Source organism: Vigna umbellata, chromosome 10, assembly GCF_029865625.1.
Source record: "Vigna umbellata cultivar VRB3 chromosome 10, Vumbellata_1.0, whole genome shotgun sequence".
NCBI classification, from domain to species: domain Eukaryota; kingdom Viridiplantae; phylum Streptophyta; class Magnoliopsida; order Fabales; family Fabaceae; genus Vigna; species Vigna umbellata.
The window spans coordinates 12,142,419-12,164,195 of record NC_142174.1 but is presented as its reverse complement, the minus strand read 5'-3'; the positions used below and the strand labels follow the sequence as shown (position 1 = coordinate 12,164,195).

Sequence of the window (21,777 nt, the reverse complement as noted above, 5' to 3'; positions counted from 1 at the left end):
TTTTCATGATGGCAATATTTATTCAACTATAACATCAACTAAAAGTACTTTGATTAGTATTATCCAAATAAATGCTCATCAATATACTTTTGAACAGAAAATATCCAAACAGATTTTTGTCAAACACAGTTCAAACTTAAGAAGGCAGATTTTAATCCAAAAATGCTCCCAATCTTAGCGTTGAGGACAAAATTGGAGATCCTACCTAATCATGTGTCACACTAGGTATCTTGAGTTTGTTATATATATTTGAAGAGAAATACAGGGTAACATAAATTGTAGGATTCAATAAAATCAATGAAATGAACAGTGTTTGATGGAAACAAGTCAAACAACTCGGCTTCTATGCACAATGCCTCCAACATACACCATGCAAAACAAGGCGTTATACCTCAATAGTCATATACAGTGTTGAATGAAGACAACTCAGCTTCTACGCAATGCCTCGCACATATTGATCCAAAGTTGTATTGAACAGCTCACACCTATGAATACCCATTAAAAGTTTATCCAGTCAAAAAGCTTTTCGTGGCAACAAGGAAATCTATGAAACCATAAAATAATTCCTCAGACCATTTTAGCTAATAGGGAAAATAATTAACTAGCAACAAATTAGCTTAGATAAAAAACAAAAATATATCAGATTATAAACAGAAAACAAGTGTTACACTTATTGACAAAATATGATAACAAGTTAGACATTAATTACATATAAATCTACTCCATGTTCTCAGGTTATATGATGTTGTATTAGTTAAAATCACGAAATACAACATATTAAATCATAGCAAAATGTGCAGGTGGATAGGCTGTAAGCCGATATTCTGTCGTGGATGAACACATCACTAGCCAAAGCACTGAACTCAATTAAGGTCGAACACATCACTAGCCAAAGCACTGAATTCAATTATGGTCGCACCAGTAGTATCGGTGTGGCCTTAATTGATATACGGCAATCTATTGAGCATAGCCGTACTGCAGAAAATGGTGTGGCCACGACTAGTAGTGGCCTAGTTAGATGACAGTAGATACTAATGAGAGGGGGTAGGTTCTATTCTTATTTACTGTATTAATCAATATAAATTGTTCGTAGTTTGTTTGACTTTACTATATAGGATCTAGGAAAAGATTATGACTTTCTGAAATTTATGGATTGAGTTCATTTAAAATTTAAATATACTTTTTTGTAGTTGGTGAGCTGAACTCCATGCAAACATGGGGTTGGTTAGGATTAGGATCAAGGTTTCGGTGGCAAATTTATCAAGCGAGCTTTCTGACCCTAGCTGGCAACCCACATTGATAGCTCTGAACTTACTGGGAATAATTATAAAGATTGAATGATTATGGCCCTGCCCTACTTTTCTTTTTCGATGTCTAGTATTAACTCAAGTGGTACCTATGCCAGCTTACAAACATTTCAACTAGTCTACCTCCTTGAACAGACAATCTACATTAGACTCTCACTGGCCTAACTCCATACATTAAGCAAAGTTTGGGTTTGAATCTGTCAACAGTGTGCCTAACCACGTATCACGTGCTCACCTTCATCAGTATTGAACCTCGACATTAACTTTTTGTTTGGTACAGAGAAGAGTGAGGGACAAAGTATTTTTTGTTTGCTTGGTGAGGGAGAATATGAAAACAATAATAATAAAATAGAGGGAAGCACTGTATCTTTTTTCTCATTTACTTTTATTGATGTCTCTATCTCTCACCTTATTTTCTATCAAATCAATCAAATTAGATAACCTTCAAAAACACTTTATTTTTCACCTATTTCTGCCCTATCAAACCATTAAACATTCAATTTTACTTTTTACCTATTTTTTCAAGTTTTCTTTCATCCCCTCCATTTTTTTTCCTCAAAACCAAATGAGACATAGAACGATGTCAACTAATGATGATATTGTCCGCGGATGACACTATGAAACCACGTTCACAGAACAGATATGTCGTTCTTCTGATAAGAGGACAAATATGTCATTTAGAGGGAAGAATAAATTATGTTACCTAATAGGAGATCCAGGTGTATAAAGCGGGTTCTTGACAACATAATCAACATACAAATTGTAGATACGCTTTAAGGATTCCCGTAGATCACCAGTTCTAGGATGAGTCACCAAGATTATCTGTATAAAGCAAGAACAGAGTCACAATAGGTACGTTATAAGAATCACCTATATATGAAATTATGAAGATCACTACATTAATTTATTTTCCAGAGAGTATAACATGATTAAGTAATATTTATCAGTGCTGTAATACGTCTCTTTAATTGCAAAAATAGATACCACTGTGGCTGGTGTTAAGCGGTCCATCTTACTTTGCACAACTTCTTAAGACAACTACTAATGCTCTCTTTGGTAAAGATGAGAGAAAAAGGATGGATAAAAATAAGTTGGTAGAGTGGAAATAAATGGAAAATAAAGTTAAAATTAAAAGTGCTTGATTGAAAGAGAAATAGAGAAGCGATCAGAAGATAGATGCAGAGTTTGACTAAAAATAAAGAGAGAAATAGTACAGTAACTCCTACCGTTTTTCAAATTATTCCCTTCTCTTTCTCACCCACCAAACACCCTATCTTAATTTCGTCCTGAGGACACTCACAACCAAACAACGTGTAAAGGATAAATTTAGTGAAATCTACTAAACTAAAATTCACTACTATTTATACCCATATCTGAAGTTTCTAAACCATTTTATCACCTACGCGGCATGGTAAACACTAACCTATGCATCTTATAAGCAAGTTTATTGTTCTTGATTTTAACAAACACGCTTTAAAAACAATGAAGTGGGACAGAAGCTAATCATCCTCACAATTGATCAAATATACATGGGATTTGTAAGTAACTCAAAAAATTAGATCAGGCCAAAATTCGTAAATCCAAAGATTATATCATGGTGTATAATATTTCTTTCACTCTATCCTGTTCTCTTTTTTTCCAGTTCTATGCCACTTCAGTTTTCATTTAAAATTATGTCAATAAACCTATTTTTCTGGCCAAAAAGAGATTAATATATGAATATAACATACAAATAGAGAATAAGTGTCAAATAGCTACAATTATCAATGAACAAATGAACAAAAGCCAAGGTGCAAAACATTTCCGCACTAGACCTCAGGACCAGAAGTAACTTCATCCATAAGGCTCTCTAACAAACATACAAATAAAACCCAAGATTTATTGTAGCTGACCTTTATTCCAGAAGGACTTTCCATGAAATTAAGTTTGTATGTATTAGTGCGGAAACTGTGAAATGAACAACCTTGGCCAGGTAACTGAGGCATACCAAGGTTTCCTTTCTCAGCAGCACTGCACAACAATATGGAGCATAATTAATTAAACTTGCCAGTGCAACATGCAACATGTATTCCTTTATTGATTACACCAAAAGTCCACCATACAATCCATGACTTGTTGATCTTTACTCTGGTAGTAATTCAGTAAAAATATTAACATAATCAATTATAATCATGCAAAGCATAAAATATTCAAGAGATAAGATGTGGTATAAGGGTATAAGGATAAGGAACATGGGAAACATATTAAAATAAGGATAAAGAATAAAAGAGCATTGGAACAAACAAATATCCTATTAAATTACTGGTGATCAAACTAACCAAGCTTGGTTACTATGAAGGAAAGCACCATCAAACAACATCAACTTACATATGTTAGCAAGGTCTACAGTAAATAAGTATTATTCACATGTTTATTTTGCTATTTGGAGAAAGAAGCAAGTATACATTTTAAATAGCAGGTTTGTCATCTCTTACCACTTTTATATTTTACACCTAAAAGCAATTTGAATGCAACACATAAGAAAATAATATATGCTGCAAAACAGTTCTTCAGAGAATAAGAACAGCAGCTAGAAGAGTTAGCACATGTTTGATTTATCTTATTTTGAAGAAATAATTGTTCATTTATGCCGTCTTTCCAAGAAAGCCATTGAAGAACAGTGATTACTTCACCAGAAATATCAAAATATCTTGCTAGGCAACATGGCAAATTTTGCAACAGACATAAAGTTCATTTCATTTCAAACTTTACTAGTATATGCAATCTTCAAATTACTTTTAAGGAGATACGTTGCTTTTTTGTACTCAGAAATTAATCGTGGAAGTAAAATTAAACAGTAAACATAGGATTAGAATAGCTGGAAGGATGATTTGGCACTTATTCGAAATCCACAAGACAAACATACCTGGTGGGATCCATCTTGGCAGTTAAAGACTTCAGAGAGAAAAGCAGACCAAACATTAACTTATGGTCTTGTTGGGCATCCAATGTCCGCAAGGGGCGATTCCACTCCCTATAGAGCAGGCACACACCATTCCTATTAAACACATACATCATATGGCCATTGTTTCCTGGAGCTGCTGGAGCAGGAGGTGAAGGACTGATCTCAGAACCCCCAAAGAATTGCATTCTTGATCAACAGGGATGGAGAATAGATTGACAATCACCGAAAAACCAAACCCTAACACATGTATGTTAATCACATTAATACACCTTCATAATTGGCCAATAACCACCATATATATGAGGAACTGTTGTTAGTTGGATGGAAAAATTACACAGAATTGGATTCGACACAATTAACAATAGCATTAGCACACTCCAAACATCATTTGTTTGGAGCACAGTCATTGTTAGCTGCCATTGTCAATTTAAGCAACTTACTGATTCATTAAGAAGTACCATAATACTGATAGTATTGTCAGCAATTTCAAACAGAATAAGATTATAGAGCTCTAAAATCAAAGGTCAGTCCCAAATCAATTGTGTGACATCCAAAATTGCAGTTTCAAAATTACCAATGGACAAGATTTCTTCAAAGTCCAAAATAAAAAGAAGGAAAGAGAAATTCATGGTAAATGAAAAGTAGAACTAGAAGTACATTCAGAGATTGCTGGTGATAAGCAGCTGCCAAGCTGTGCCCCTAAGGTTTGGTCAAATATAAGCATGGATTCTTTTCATATTTGAATCTACCACATTCACTTCAAATTGGGGTTTAACTTGGGCTGGATCCGGTTTGGGATCAAACTGAATAAGGTGTCAAATTACCCGGCAGAGGTGGGTAATGGAGCTGAGAAAAATTGGGAAGGATAACCATTAAATGCATAATGATTAACAACACAATAGCCAAAATAATAGTTTAATACAGCCATGCAATGTATACATTTTCAGTGTCCAGGTGTGGAAAAAAAGTAGAACAGTCAGAATCACCTTAAACCGAGCTGCATTCTTTATTTAGACACTGGACCAAAAGACATATCACCAATTCCAAAAACTAAATACTTACATTTACTATTATTAAATCAAGGTAATGCATGATATGAAAATGAATAATATATTTGCTTCAAAGGATCTCAAGAATCATAAACACTCAAAATCTAAAATGCAAACTTTAGTGGTAGGGGTGCTCCAACTAATTAAACATTAATTTTCTATCTAACCTGTCAATCATGAAGGTAAAAAAAAAAAATCTTAATTGTAAGTAAGGTTATATCACTTTTGTGGAACACTGTGCTCTCTTGTGTAGTTCCAGTGAAAAATTAAAAAATAAATAAATAAATAAAGAACCAACTGAACAAATAAAATGAAGAATGGAGACTGACAAATTAAAAAGAATATGAACTTATTGGAAAGATTTACTTTTTCAGTGTTCTGTGAGAGACATAGAGGGCAAGAATGGCACCGGCTGTGTAGCCTGAAGCTATAGGCAACAATCAAGTGTAAAGAAATAGGAAAGAGAGAGAGAGAGACCAGATCTAAGACAGTGAAAAATTATAGATCAGAGCAAGTGGTTCCACCAATGACAAAGGGTAAACTAGACATTAGGTTTCTTTATAAAAAAAATATAGTTTTCTCAATAAAAAAGTTTAGTCTTATGTACTTTAAAAATGTCTTAATTTCATACATTATGGTCATCTCACTAAACTAACAAATAGGTTGGCCAAATGGTCGGATGGGATAAGCTCAACATTACAAAATGGGTCAAGATATCCAACCCGTCCACTCACTAATCAGGCCGGCGAACTGACCTATTAGTTTTTCAATTTTTTTACTTTTTTATTGTTAAATAGACCTAAATGTTTTTGTTCAGTTTTTTATAATATATTTTGAAGACTAAACGGGTTTGTCACAAACCATCCAATCTCACCTTCTTCCTCCGAGATTCGAAACACACCTTCTAGTATTCATAAACTCTCAGATCGATACTGTTGATGGTCCGGCCTACCGAGACCGCAACCATCAAGACCCTTCCAACCATTCGGTTCTATTCTGGCATGGGTTGTCTGCACTTTACACGAAGGTCGACACCCGGAGATTGGGAGAGAGAGGACAGATGTGATGGAGAGAGTAAATACAAAAAGGAAATCCCAAAGTCCCCAATTTCAAGCCCTAATTCACACATTTCAAGCCCAGAAGACTAACCTGCTTGTGCCGCTACTCCGGCTCCGCCGTGCTTCCTCTACTCCGTTCTGAGAAGATGGGTTTCTGAGAAGAAGTGATGGGTGGGATTAGTTTGGCTTTTTTTTTTTCCTCTCCAACGGACAACCTGAAGCTCATCTCAACAGTGGTGACTGATTATATAATTTATGTAAATAAAGTTGTAAGTGTTTGTAAAATCTGAGATAAATTAAATTTGATTAAACTTTTATTTAATCTAATGAAATTATAATAAACAAGTTAAATTTGTGTATTTTATGTAAATAGTCTCTAATAAAAAAATATTGAACGTATTTAAACTTTACAAGCAAATAGTTTATTTTATTTGTAATAATTTAAATAACAATTTATTTATTCTACCTCTTGTATCTTTTATATTTCTATATTTATAGAATCATTTTTATTATCCAAATAAATCACCCATATAAAATGATCTTTTTTATTTATACTTTTTTATCCCATATTTTATTACAATTTTACCTTTTATATAAATATACTATTATAAACAATTAATTAAATATTAGGTTTAGATCGGTTTTATGTTTATATATTTTTTAATTTTAATATAACTTTTACTGATTTTAAAATTATTTTTATTATCGTAATTATTTTTAATTATATTTTTTTTATTATCATAACAAAAATATTGTGTTTGACAGTTGACTGGAAAATCCATATAGTTTTATGATTTATAAACAAATTAGGGTCATCATTTTAAATTCACAAAACAAACTAAGATATTTTATTTAAGGACTATGAAAGAGAATAACTTTTTTTTATTAATTTGTGTATTTTTAAGAAAAAGTTTTTATCTTTTCTTTCACATATTTTTTTTTCTTGGAAGGCAGGTAGAAGTTATTTTTTGAAAACCTTTTTTCTCTATTTTTATTTTTGAAATAAACATACAAGACATATTGAAATTTGTAATGAATAACTATTTTTTAAAATAAGCACACTCACAAATAACTGTTAGAGGAGTCTAAATATTTACATCCCTATACTTCAATCACACTTTTTCATCTACATATGGAAAATTATACACATTCAACAACTTATGTAAATATATTTATATATTTATACTCATTCAATAACTTTGTTTATATATGGAAAATCATTTCCTTTATTTTTTCATCTTAAAAAAACACTAAATTTTCTTTTATTATTTTAAAACAAAGACAAATAAAATATATCCTTTTAAATTATGATTTTTTTCTCGGATAAATAGAATTTTTTAGAATAAATTAGTGAACGTGCACTTATAATAAGAAAACAATAAAATTATAATTACAAAAATAAGCACAATTTAATTATAGATAATTTTATTTATTTTATGATGATTTATATTTATTTAATTTAAAAAATACTTAAATTTAAAAAAAAACTGTTAAATTTAAATTAAACAATAATTTGAAGTACAAAAGTTGAAGAAAAGTGTACAGAAGAAATCATTTTTATATATAAATATATAAGTATAAATATATGGGTATAAATAATTAATTTTTTAAAAAACAGTTAAATTTAACTAAAATGGTACTTTGAAGGGTAAAAAAATTAATAACATCACATTATTATTATTAACATTATTATTATTATAATTAATAAGCTTTAAGTATTCAATTCAACTCATATACTTTTAAATAATCACTAATTAAACTGGATCCAATTAAATTAAGTTCAGGATGACTTATAATTGTAAATAATAATAATAATAATCCATAATAATATGTCAGTAGTACTTTCCATTTGCCTTTAATTGAACTAATAACTGGATTAAAATTGAAAAAACCACCGTGGATGAACTGCGGATCTCTGATCATTTATTTAAATCTCCTCCTGGAACGGTTGGATCAGAGCATCCGAATTTGAGCGACACTTATTTGCCCCTCTTATCTTATTCAATAACGAATCAGCCATCCTAAGAAGTGACACTGTTTTTCAGGGACAGCGGTTCCATGCTTAACCCTAGAAACTAGATACTTTACATTCGCCAATAGAGACCATCCACGTGTCAAATTTCACCTTCTTTGGCCATCTATCTTCACTATTTACGTACAAACCCATTTTTTTTTAATTTGGATTCCCATTGCTGACACTTATTTTCTCTTCATTGGGAAAAAAACAAAATTCTCCACTCACTGCTTTCTCCACAGCCACACCCAAAGAACAACAAAACAAATCCACTCCCACACCTTTTCAGTTTCCTTTGCGTTCTTCCTCGTAACTCTCACCATCATAGCCGGAACCCTAATTTGATCTGCCGGAAATCCACGGGTGAGGTTCAATTGACTCTGTCAGTGTTCCTTTTTTTGTTTTTTTTTTCTGCAGTGAAATTGCATTCACACTCAGATTTCTGTGTTGAAGGGAGTAGATGACTGTACGATTGGGGAATAGGTGAGATCACGAGGGTTGGATTTCCTCGCCGGATGGAGGGAGGTAGCGTCTCTAGACTTACTTGTTCTGGTACTGTTCATGTCCAACTTTGGGTTCTTAATCTTCTCCTTTGCTGTGATTAGGTTAAGACTTTTGCTTCCTTTGCTTTGAAATGGTGAGTCTCGTTTGAAAAATTATTACTTTCTACTTAACTGTTCTAATGGGCTAATTCAGGCATAAAAGAAATTTTCAACTACCTGGTACTTTACAATAGTTAAATCCTGTGTGTAATTTTTTTTTTCTATTTTTCTTCTCATAGTCAGTCGGAACAAGGAAACAATTCAATTGGATCCAAATTTTATTTTATTTTGTACTCTTGATTGTTGAAAAAAATTATCTGATGTATGCATGTTTGACCTTGCCATGTTTTTAATAAGACTAATAAATAGGTTGGTGATGCAACTAAGGCCCTTGCATAAGAAGTTTCTCACGGTATGACAGTAAAGATTAACCTGTAGGAATCATTTATGGAATCTTAATTTGGTACTTAGTTATACAGGTCTATCTTCCACATTTAAAATCACTTTTCTAATCAGTAGGCAACCTTTAAATCTTAGGGATTGTTTTCTACTTCCTCACCCTTCAAAGTGGATCATTACAATGGCAGAACCTAAATTAACAGTACCATGGTATTTGTTTTTTTTTTATTTGGCTATATTAGGTAGTGTGGCAGCCTTGAAACTTTGAATTATAGGGTTGTGATTATATGTTTTAACTTGTGCTATTTTCTTGCTCTTTTAATTTGAGTTTCTATGTTTTTTTTGCTTTATGTTGGTGCTGTAATTTGCTGAAAACTTGACAACAATTATTCTTTAATTTCTATGCATTTTTTGCTTCCATACTTGTGCATACTTGTGGAATGTGTAATTTATTGCTTATTCTTGGATGATGAATTTGATGGATCTTGTATGTACCTCTGTCTACTTTTATGAATTTGTATCTTTGGATGTCTTTCTGTCAATGCATACACATACTTTTATCAGGTTTAAGGTCTCTATCACTGTTGTTTCTCTTATTCTTATGTGCATATTTGTTTTAGGAATTCACCCATGGATTATGATGACAATGATTTTCAAAACCAGAATCTCCATTTAGCTGGTGAAGGTAGTGCCAAGTTTCCTCCAGTATTAAGGCCATATGCTCTTCCCAAGTTTGATTTTGATGAAAGCCTTCAAGCAAATTTAAGATTTGATAGTTTAGTAGAAACTGAAGTTTTCCTTGGCATTGAAAGCAACGAAGATAACCAGTGGATTGACGCATTCTCTCGAGGTGGTAGTGGAATAGAGTTCAGTTCAACTGCAGCTGAATCTTGCACTATATCAAGGCATGGTAATGTTTGGTCAGAGGCCACTTCCTCAGAATCTGTTGAAATGCTTTTAAAATCTGTTGGACAGGAAGACTATATTCCTAGACAAACAGTTATTCAGGAATCAGATGCCTGTGATGAACTGGCTTGCTTAGCTAAGCAAATGGACACCAATCCCAAATTTGAGGACAGAAATGAATTTAAAGACAGTATTTCAGATATACATCCAGCTGGTGGTACTCATACAAGTTTTTCTGAATTGAAAGAAGACGTAGGAATGGATAAGCCTCGGGATGGATTGTCCCAAGGCTGTGAAGGGGAATTATCCTTTGATGGAACTTCAAGTAATCCTGAACTAAGTAATATCAGTAGAAATTATGACTTGCCTCTGTCTGAAGGGAGTTTGTCTCCCTATATTAATGACAAAAATAAAAATTCAAGTCAAACAGAAGTTGAGATAGTTAATGATGATTCATCTCCTATCAAAACTCAAGGTGATTCATCTTCCGTGCATACTAATTTTGCTGAATCTTCTATGAATAATATGCATGATGAGAAGCAAGGTCCTATTCAAGAACATACTAATAATCAAGATTTGGAATCTTCTGTGATGGATGAAGCTGTTTTGGTAGACACACAGACTCAGGAAAAAGATGCTGTTGGGGGTGATGTGCACCATCTGGATAAATCCCTTCATTCTTCTGTGATGGATGAAGCTGTTTTGGTAGACACACAGACTCAGGAAAGAGATGTTGTTGGGGGTGATGTGCACCATCTGGATAAATCCCTTCAATCAATCCCTGCAGTAGTGACTTTGGAGGGTGGGGTTGTAGTTGATGGTCTTCAGAGTGGATTAGGTAGTTTAGAGAATTCCAGGAGAATGGAATCTGTTGCTGTGTCTGACTTGCAGAAAGCTGAAAAAAGCAGTGAAGGTGGTGATCAGTCTCAGAACAATGCAAATGAAGACTTATTGTTGGTTAAAGATGTGGTAATGACTGATCAGTCTGTACCAAATACACATGATTTGCCAGAAATATCAATTAAAGATGATTCAATCTCTGAGGGGCAAGTGGTTGAGGTTAGTAATTCCACTTGTGAAAATCTTCCCAATATGCAGCAAAATATGGATGTCACTAAGATGATATATGATGGGAGCAGTGTTACTAAGGAAGTTGAGCTGTTGAACACTAGTGGTAATGTGAACACAGTGATTTTATCAAGCCAGGTTGAGGCATCTATGGTCACTGCAGAGGAAAACAACATTTCCAATACTAGTGAAGGAAATGATGACAATAGTGTAGGTTTTACAAATAGCAGTGTGACCGACCTTTCAACGAAATCTTCCATTTTGGGTGAGTCTACTCAACTATGTGAAAACAATGATCCTCACAGACAGAATGAATATGAAAAATCCGAACAAGTTGTCTCTGTCAATGATCAGGATCAGCTGCTGAACACTGCTAATCATGTGGATACAAATATTTTGTCAAGCAAATTGGAGACATCTGTCTTTACAGCGGAGGAAAATAACATTTCTATTATCAGTGAAGGAATTAGTGATAATAGGGCAGGAGGTTTTTCAGGCAGTGGTGTGTTGACTGTTTCAACAAAATCTTCCATTTTGGGTGATTCTACTCAAATGTGTGTGAGCAATCAATCTGACAGACAGAATGACAGTGATGAAAGTAAAAGAGTTCCTACTGATTCTAGCCAAATGGATTGTGATGTTGATCAATCCCATCTTGTGGATAAGGGGGTGGTTTCATCATGTCTTAGTGAAAGTAGCTTGGAAACTGAATTGATGACTTCCTCAATATCAACCCATTCTACACCTGTCAACAAATCAGGTACGGTATAGGTATTCAATCTTTGTATTTGCAAATCAAAATGAATATTTTAAAATCCTTGCACTACAGGTGAAAATCTTAGGCCTGTTGGGGTTGAGAAAATGTCATTTCCAGTTTTCACTAATAAATACTACTATGTTGTTTTCACAATTTCTTGTGTAAATCATTGAAAACTATGAAACAGTGTAACGCCTAATAATTATTAGCGAAAATTAGATATGCAAAAATTGTTTTTTTTTAAACTAAACAATGCTTTAGGTACCACAATGATGTGTCACTTGTTAACTGATATAGTAAAAGGTCCTACACTAATCTTGGATCAGATTCCTAGTAACTCATTAACTTAAAAGGTTTATTTTCATCATTATTTCAGTTTCACAAGTTGTTTTGCAAAATAGTAGCTTGACATCACATGAAGCAGACATTCCACCTCTTAGCGAAGTTGTTTCCAGTCATGAAGTTACTAGTCACAATGATTTTCAAGGGATAACTCCTGTTGGATATTCTTCTGCCAAGGGAAATGAAGAATCTGCAGGAAAAGAAGCTGGGGAAGCATGCCCAGCTACCATTATTGGATCTTCTGAAAGGGAAACTGCTCCTTGTCCTGTTGTCACAGGAGCTGAAAAAACCCAATCTTTTGATATTTCTAGTCAACTGTTATCAGAGAATTTAGGAACTATTAGTGCTGTAAAGATTGGTGAACCTCAAGGAACAAAAAATGATAAAGTTATTCCAGAATGTGCAAAAGAGATTAGTATTCCTCAAGTTATATGTGCATCTTCGGACAACAAGAGTGAAGGTGTTGCAGTCTCTTCGATTAAAGATGAAAAGGAGACTGTGCAGGAGAATCCTGATAAGCCTTCCTCAGAAAAATTAGGTAATCTTTAATCCATTTTTTTTGTCCACTTATAACTTCCTTATCAGCTATAAAACATGGACAAAACATATATATATTACATGGTGGCAAGTCATTTTAGTTTTGTCTAAATTTAGTGACTTTGTCATTGATTCTTTTTTTATGTATTCATCATGAATTAACTCTATCTAATCATGCATTACAACTCTCAAAATGATTTTGGTTGTAGTTTATTTTTTTTGTTAAATTTTATATTGAAGATCTCTCAAAATTCCAATTGTGTTCATCCTTCCTTTCTATTTATGTCTTACAATTTCTAGAAACAGTGTGCATTACAACTCTCACAATGATTTTGATTGTAGTTTATGTTTTTTGTTAAATTTTATGTTGAAGATGGCCTAAATATTTCTCAAAATTCCGATTGTGTTCATCCTTCCTTTCTATTTATGTCATACAATTTCTAGAAAGAGTATGATTGTATGTGTATGTGCACTAAATGTTAGGTTAAAGATCACCTCATGAGTTCTAAACAACTTTGTGTAAATATTTTTTTTGTAATGATAAATTATGACTTTGCATGATCCAGTTTCTCAGCTAATAGATTGATAAACTTGTACTCATATTATGTACCAATTGTGCAAAGAAAAATTATAACTAAATTTCTAAATCTCTTATCCCATGCGATTTAGAATATGATAGTAAACTTTATGAGCTTGTAACACTCAAACTTACGGGTTACATGGGCAACACTAATGTGTTTTTGGGTTCTTGCAAGGTACTTTTGTTTCTATTGAAATTTCTATTGTTTCACTCATGCCTAATACCATCATGGTGCACACTAGAAAGCCCCTTGTTTTGTGATGGTATTACACTAAACCGAAGAATTTATTAAGATAATAAAGAGTCTCACTTAAAAGAAGAAAAAATAATAGGTAGCAGGGTAACAAGATGACAGCATTACCATGGTGTTAAGAGAATTATCCAATTCCTTTGGATACATGATGAAGTAAAGTCCTACCTTAAGATGAAACCCATGGAAGGATAGAAAATTTAATAAACTAAAGCATGGACACTATCATTGTTCACTGCTTCTCCTAAAAAGTCAAATAAATTGGAAGATAGAGATATCTAAATGGACAGGATTGGTCATCCATAAGTTTCAAGAAACATACATACACAACTGCCTGTCAATAAACGGTACATTGTGGAGAAAAAAAAAATGCCGCAGCGAACAGATCTGAAGAAGTTGAGTTTGCACTGGAGGAATCCTGTGTACAAAGAACGGAGCAATTGGAGCTTTGTGCCGTAGAAAGTTTAAAAGCCAGAAATTTTATTTGAAAATAGATATTGACCACAAATCCTTCCACAAGGAGAATCTTCAGGCATAAAAAGTAAATAGTAGAAAAAAATGTGTTGACCCTAAGAAGAATTTATTCTTCTAGGTTTCATGTGTGTTATGTGTCAGTCTTGGCTTTGTAATGATAATGATGACCACTGTTTTTAATCCATAGCTTTATGTTATATATAGTTTCCATAAAGATGCTACACTATTATATCTGTAACAGGGGTGATAAATAACCATGTCATAATGGTAGTTTTATTTTTTGTAGTTTGAGTCTTAGTTTATTATGTTCATTGTATGTTTTTTCTATTTTAAGATCTCTTCAAATGTTTTCATACCCATTACAATGTGAACTTTGTAGATGACATTGCACCTGGAAACCAAGATTCTATATCTTCTGCATCTGTACCGATCTCTTGCATTGATTTACGTGAGACTGGAGGTGGAAGCTTTCTTGCAAACAGTAGTTGTGATCCTTCTAGCACACCTGGAAGTCCTTCTCACACTGGAAAAGATAAAAATCAAATCAAGGCTTCTGCTAAACAGAACACCCAAGTTTCTGAGATAATAAATGGTAGTTCAAAAGATACATTGTCTACTGCTCAAGATTTAAAGGAGAACAATTCATCTAAAAATGAAAGAAGCTCAACTCCTGAGGTAAATTCAGTGACTGATTTGTCCAAAAAGGATGTTGCAGATGTGAATACAGAAGGTGCTGACCAGATGCAATCAATTCCTGTTACTGAAACAGTAAAAATATCATCAGTAAGTCTTGTTGCAGTTTACAATCCAAACTAAGGGATTTCTTTCTTATTGTTATTATTTTTATTGTCTTTTCTTCCCCCATTGTGCATCTTCCTGAACGTATAAGGTGACTTCTTAAAAGCTTATTTATGTGTAATGTGTGGCCGGTATGATCTGTTGTGTACATTATGAATGACAAATGATCTTATACTTTTCATGTTTTTTTTCTCTCTTTGCACTATTGTTGAAGGCTATGGAGGGATTTCCTACTTCTGGGATAGGTCCTTCAAAAACCAAAGCCGTTAGAAAATCATCTCATGGAAATCAACAAATATCAGATGTAGGAATTGTACACAGTGCTTCTAAAGCTACACCTGAGCGCAAAACTAGGCGAGTATCTAATAAGAGTGCTGGAAAAGAATCTTCTAGAAGAGGAAGTCATGCAAAGGACACTACTCTGGCTAGACAGTCAGACAGAGGTGATAAACCAACCAAAGTTTCCCTGAGCCCGCCTCCAGGTTTCCAGATGATGCAGTCAAATGAGGTGCAGCAGTATGGGCACATTGAGCCAAATAGTACAAAGGCATTTGCTCTTGTAAATATTTCAACATCTAGCCTTCCAGATTTGAACACTTCTGCTTCTCCTCCTGTTTTATTTCATCAGCCTTTCACAGATGTGCAGCAAGTACAATTACGTGCACAGATCTTTGTCTATGGAGCTTTGATGTGAGTTCAAATATTGTATAGATCTTAATTGTTATGGATGATATGTGTGCATGTGATTATGGATCCAAAATCTGCATTTTTTCGCTTACTATCTTCTTAAGACTTCACATAACATCCACACTCCTATGGTTAATTGAAAAGTTGGAAAATCTTGGTTCTTTGTATACTTTTCCCTTTTCTTTTAATTGCTGTGTAGAACTTAAACCTATTCCTTATTTGATAAAAAGATATTTGAGGCTTAGGTCACCATGTCCATTTAGATCTGCATGATATTGTTATTAATGTTCTGCATCTTGTGGAATAACAAATAACTTGCTATTTATTTATCTTATTTATGTTGCTGTAGTCAAGGCACGGTACCGGATGAGGCTTACATGATATCAGCCTTTGGGGGATCAGGTTATTTTTTTGTTTTCATGACTCCCTGACATGTTCTTTACTGTTGTTTGATCAAAATAAATATTGAGTTCCTAGACATTGTGTTTAGATGGTGGTAGGAACCTTTGGGAGAATGCTTGGCGTGCCTGCATGGAAAGGCAACATGGTCAAAAATCTCATCCTGCTAACCCAGAAACACCTGTGCAACCACGATCTGGTATTTTTTGTTATATAGCTTGTTCTTTGATGTTATTTGACTTGTTTGATTAACTCCTGGAAATTGAGATCTGCAGTTGCTAGAAGCTCTGATTTGCTGCCTAAGCAAAGTGCTATTCAAGGGAAAAGTATCTCTTCACCACTTGGTCGAACCAGCAACAAGGCTACTCCACCAATTGTAAACCCCTTAATACCTCTTTCATCCCCCCTTTGGAGTCTATCAACTCTGGGTTTAGGTGGTGATTCTCTGCAGTCTAGTGCCCTTGCAAGAGGTTCTGTTTTGGATTATCCACAGGCAATTACTCCATTGCATCCTTATCAAACTACTCCTGTAAGGAACTTTCTTGGACCTAACACACCTTGGATATCCCAGACACCCCTCCGAGGAACATGGGTTGCTTCTCCAACTCCTGTACCTGACAATAGCACCCATATTTCTGCATCACCTGTCTCAGATACAATTAAGCTAGGCCCAATCAAAATATCTCAGCCTCCTTCCTCTGGCATAAAGAATGTTACTTCTGCTCTCCCTACTTCTGGTGCAGCTTTTCAAAGTATCTTTGCAGGAGCTGCCTCTTTGATTGATGCAAACAATATGGCAGTATCACCTGCTCAACATTCTTCAGATCCAAAGCCCAAAAAAAGGAAAAAAGTTGTGGTATCTGAGGATTTTGGCCAGAGGGATTTGCAATCATTGGCTCCTGCTGTTGGTAGCCATACATCTACTTCTGTTGCAGTTGTGGCCCCTGGTGGGAATGTGCCAATAACTACTGTTGAAAAATCAGTTGTGTCTGTATCTCCTCTTGTTGATCAATCAAAAAATGATCAAAATGTTGAGAAAAGAATTATGTCAGATGAGTCTCTTATGAAAGTTAAGGAGGCAAAAGATCATGCCGAGGAGGCTGCTGCCCTGTCTGCTGCTGCAGTGAATCATAGCATAGAGTTATGGAATCAGTTGGATAAGCATAAAAATTCTGGCTTGATGCCAGATATTGAGGCTAAATTAGCTTCTGCAGCAGTTGCAGCTGCGGCAGCAGCTGCCATTGCAAAGGCAGCAGCTGCAGCTGCCAATGTTGCATCAAATGCTGCTCTTCAAGCAAAATTAATGGCTGATGAAGCATTACTTTCTTCTGGTTATGATAATTCAAGTCAAAGTAATCAAATTTCTCTTTCTGACGGTACCAATAACTTGGGTAAAGCTACCCCTGCTTCCATCTTGAATGGTGCTAATGGAACTAGCAGTCCTGGTTCTATCATTATTGCTGCCAAAGAAGCTGTTAAAAGGAGAGTGGATGCTGCTTCAGCTGCCACTAAAAGAGCTGAAAATATGGATGCCATTGTTAAGGCTGCTGAGCTGGCAGCGGAAGCTGTATCTCAAGCAGGAAAGATTGTAAGTATGGGTGATCCTTTGACATTAAGCCAGTTAGTAGAAGCTGGCCCAGAGGGATGTTTGAAATCAGCCCGGGACTCTTCTCAGCAATTTGGAAATTTCAAAGACAGTACCAGAGATATGGCGAACATTGCCAATGTAATAGATATTCCTGAAACTTCTTTTGCTCAAAACAGAGACATTTTATCTAGTGGTGGAATTTCGTCTTCCATTAAGGTCAATGAAAAGAAATCAAGAGGATCAAAGGGGCGCAAGGTTATTTCTGATGTAATCAAGCCTGTTGATAAGGTTCATGTATCTACGCCTGAAACTGAGGCTCCTTTTAATGTTAGTGATGGATTTGAGAATCTGGATAGAAGTAGCATCAAGGAAGGCTTACTCATAGAGGTTGCTTTCATTTTTATTTATTGTTTATTTTTTATTTTCTTTTATATAGAGGTAGTGAAAGTAACCAGATTAATGGTCATTGTTTCATTTTATAATGTTTGCTTTTGTGAGCCGTGGCATTAGTTTATTTATTTAAATTGGAATGCATTCTTTTCATTTTGAAAAATATATTACTCTTTCATTTTTATAATCCTAATAAACTGAAGCTATTATATGTTTCAGGTTTTTAGGGATGATGAAGGGTTTAAAGCCGCATGGTTTCCAGCCAATATTTTGAGTTTGAAGGATGGTAAAGCATATGTATGCTACAATTCACTTGTAGCTGCTGAAGGTTGGTCAAGTATCTTTATGCCTGTACTTTGATTAGAACAGAAGCATCTTATTCATTAGTTGGCAAAGTTCATAAATTAATTCATACTTTAGGCTAGAATTAATTTTGGATAAATCATGAAAAAAAAATTGAGATGGTTTTGATGTCTTGTGGGCCTTCGTACATCTAGATGACAATGACTTGTGAGCTATTTTCATTTACATTTTACTCAATTTTGTATTATTAGTGTATTTATTCATTATTGTGCTTAAAAATATTGCTATCTTTTAGGTGCAGGACCCTTGAAAGAATGGGTATCACTTGAATGTGATGGAGACAAACCCCCCAGAATACGCACTGCTCGCCCTGTTACTGCTTTACAATATGAAGGAACGAGAAAGAGACGCAGAGCTGCTATGGGAGATTATGCTTGGTCAGTTGGGGATAGAGTTGATGCATGGTTACGAGAAAGGTTTGCTAATACATAGTTCTTTTAAGTAGCTATCTATTAATGATGGCCATTTCTTCAGTATCAACTTAACTTATTGTGTATGGATATATGATATTTTCTCATCTGATTTGCATCGTCATGGAGATGGTGTTGGTTTTGTTGTCATATGAAATTAGGATATTTTTTATTCATCTTCTCCTCTAATTTAGTTATATCATTTCTCATTCTTTCTGTCCAAGTAATTTAAATATATTAGGTATGATGGTTCAATTAGATATTGTATTTATGAACAAATGACTATTCCAATATTTTTTTTAAAGCATAAATATTTATGAAATTAAAACTGAACAAGATAAATATCTGTTAAAGTTCTCTCATGTTAGTTTTTGTCATCAGCTGGTGGGAAGGAGTAGTCACAGAGAAGAATAAAAAGGATGAAACAACATATACTGTTCACTTTCCTGGTATGTACGTTATTTAATTAAACATTTTGGTATTCTGTGGTTCTTAATTATTACTGAGGTATAAAGCACATTAGTTCCGTATTCTTGGAAAATGTTTTATAATGTTGGTTTTATCCAGCTTTTAGAGAAACATTGGTTGTCAGAGCTTGGCATCTCCGTCCATCCCTTGTTTGGAAGGATGGTAAATGGATTGAATCTTCCAAAGTGGGAGCAAATAATAGTTCTACACATGAGGTACTTTATTTTTAGGTTCTTCTAGAGTGTTCTAGTACCCCAATTTATGTTTCTCTTTACCAGCTTTCAAGTTTTCTAATACAGGGTGATACACCGCAAGAAAAACGACCTAAACTGGGTACTCATGCGGTAGAGGTAAAAGGAAAAGACAAAATGCCGAAAGGCTTTGATGCTGTGGAGTCGGCAAAACCTGATGAAATGACATTACTTAATTTGACTGAAAACGATAAAGTTTTTAACATTGGTAAGAACAGCAAGAATCAAAATAAACTGGATGCACACAGAACGGTGAGGAACGGTCTTCAAAAAGAATCAAAAGTAATTTTTGGTGTTCCTAAACCCGGGAAGAAGAGAAAGTTTATGGAAGTAAGCAAGCATTACGTGGCACATGAAAGCAGCAAGGCCAATGATACAAGTGATTCGGTTAAACTAGCAAATTTCTTGATGCCTCCTAGTTCAGGGGCCAGAGGTTGGAAAAATGGCTCCAAAGAGAAACATGGAGCCGATTCCAAGGCCAAGACAAGTGAGTCTGGAAAACCACTGTGTTTTTGGGTAGTAATTCCAGCAAAAAACATTTCTTTATCAAATTCGTTTTCTCATGCCATTTTGCTGACAGGTACGACGGAAAGGATAAAGGATTATTCAAGTCACTTAAAGAATGCTTCCCAGAGCGAAAGTAAGGTGGAGAGAGCACCCCACTCCACGACCGATGGAACAACTCAAGTACCAATTTTGTATTCATCACTGGTTGAGATCCTTCCACCTAAAAGGGCATCCTCATCAAGGGCAAGCAAAGGAAAACTTGCGCCTGCCCGGGATAAGATGGGTAAAGGTGACACCGATAAGGCTTTAAATGACAATCCTATCAAATCAGCATCTGATGTCATTGAGCCCCGCAGATCCAATCGCAGAATCCAGCCAACGTCAAGAGTAAGTTTCAATAACTGAGTGGTTCTTTTTCTGTTGTGTAATCTATTTTATTCTCTCTCTTCGAAGTAGAAATCCATTTTAAATATATATATGACCTTATGTTTTTGAATCTGATCTGGTGTGGTGGCTGGTGGCTGGTGGCTGGTGGCTGGGTTGCAGCTATTAGAAGGATTGCAAAGCTCTTTGATCATATCTAAGATTCCGTCGGTTTCACACAATCGTAATACTAAGGGTGAGTATCATCATCTATTTGACTCTTGTGAGGTTAATATGTGTGTATGGTGGGACTGTTTTAGTGACTTAGTTGCAACAGCAGGTTAAATGGAAGAAGGAGCTGGGAATTGCAATGATGGGGTACAGTGAAAAGGAGCGGGCTGTGACATAGCTAGCTAGCATAGATGTGTATATTTATAATAGAGAACCAACCAACCAACCAACTTAGGAATGGAAATTCTTGCTTCATATGTTTAGGCAGACTATAGCTCAGTAGACGGTCGGTCATGTTGATTTTAGTATTTATTTTAATGTGATTTGATCCGTAGGCTGTGCTGTATATGGAAATTTCTCCATCTCATCATCTACCTTGTGTGTAGAGGTTTGTTCATCAAATCATAACGTCATGCTCTGCATGCCAATCGTTGCATCGCCTTTCCACCTCTTGTTCTAATTATTTTTTTTACAACTTATCCAGAGTAATGGAATGTTTGTTTTCATAATAAATATTTTTTCAACATATCTATATTATAAGTAATTATTTTATTACGATAAATTTATACTTTATTAAATTAAGGTATTGATTGTTTTTAAAATTTTAAGTTTAAATCAGAATTAAAAGGTTAAGTAACGTGAACTCTTGAGTATTTTTAAAAATGTTTGGTTATTAATTTGGAAACTAGTCTAACTATATGAATGCTTCTCAATTATTGGTATTTCAAATTTGTACTATACATCAATCCCGTTACTTGGAAAGTTTACTCGAGAAAATCAATCGCTTAGCTCTTACTTTTTAAATGTAACAATTTGTTATTTTTATATTTTACATTCGGAGTTCTCATGATATATATATATATATACATTAGAAAATATATACATATTTGCCTACGCCCACACACGTAAAATATATACATACATACATGCCACTCGCACTCTAGTTTTTCAATTTTAATTTTTCCATTTGTAATTGCACCTGAGCAGTGAATGGTTTCAAGTATTTGAATCGGTTTGATCGTTGAGGATAGAGAATAGGTGAACAGAATGAGAGAAAATGTGTTACCCAATTCCGAGAGGAGACAAGGCGGGAAA

General features: G+C 34.4%; 2 protein-coding genes across 11 annotated transcripts; one reads left to right on the top strand and one right to left on the bottom strand.

The window, feature by feature from the left end:
* Positions 1–34: 34 nt before the first annotated feature.
* On the bottom strand, positions 35–6,608 carry LOC124839757 (SNARE-like superfamily protein). Of its 4 annotated transcripts, XM_088100418.1 has the most exons (6): positions 6,450–6,588; positions 6,175–6,310; positions 4,213–4,488; positions 3,200–3,317; positions 2,011–2,129; positions 35–485 (listed from the first exon to the last, which is right to left on the bottom strand). In XM_088100418.1, the coding sequence occupies exons 3-6, from the start codon at positions 4,434–4,436 to the stop codon at positions 434–436; spliced, it is 513 nt and encodes a 170-aa protein (XP_087956544.1). In that variant the 5' UTR covers positions 4,437–4,488; positions 6,175–6,310; positions 6,450–6,588; the 3' UTR covers positions 35–433. The 4 variants fall into 4 exon arrangements, with proteins under 4 accessions (XP_087956544.1, XP_047171626.1, XP_047171625.1 ...); XM_047315670.2 differs by lacking the exon at positions 6,175–6,310 and having other exon boundaries at positions 6,450–6,608; XM_047315669.2 differs by lacking the exons at positions 6,175–6,310; positions 6,450–6,588 and adding an exon at positions 5,667–5,823.
* A 1,937-nt stretch (positions 6,609–8,545) lies between these two features.
* LOC124839741 (protein SWOLLEN 1) lies at positions 8,546–21,123 on the top strand. 7 transcript variants are annotated; one of them, XM_088100975.1, is made up of 17 exons: positions 8,546–8,735; positions 8,833–8,897; positions 8,978–9,009; positions 9,934–12,047; positions 12,421–12,924; positions 14,607–15,010; positions 15,240–15,715; positions 16,062–16,114; positions 16,203–16,310; positions 16,387–18,086; positions 18,309–18,417; positions 18,688–18,868; positions 19,244–19,311; positions 19,430–19,545; positions 19,630–20,475; positions 20,635–20,707; positions 20,789–21,123. In XM_088100975.1, exons 4-17 carry the CDS (start codon positions 9,944–9,946, stop codon positions 20,794–20,796), a joined length of 6,750 nt encoding a protein of 2,249 aa, XP_087957101.1. In that variant the 5' UTR covers positions 8,546–8,735; positions 8,833–8,897; positions 8,978–9,009; positions 9,934–9,943; the 3' UTR covers positions 20,797–21,123. The 7 variants fall into 7 exon arrangements, with proteins under 7 accessions (XP_087957101.1, XP_087957098.1, XP_087957100.1 ...); XM_088100972.1 differs by having other exon boundaries at positions 8,826–8,897; XM_088100977.1 differs by lacking the exon at positions 8,978–9,009 and having other exon boundaries at positions 8,548–8,735; positions 8,826–8,924; positions 19,630–20,068; positions 20,162–20,475.
* Positions 21,124–21,777: the final 654 nt, after the last annotated feature.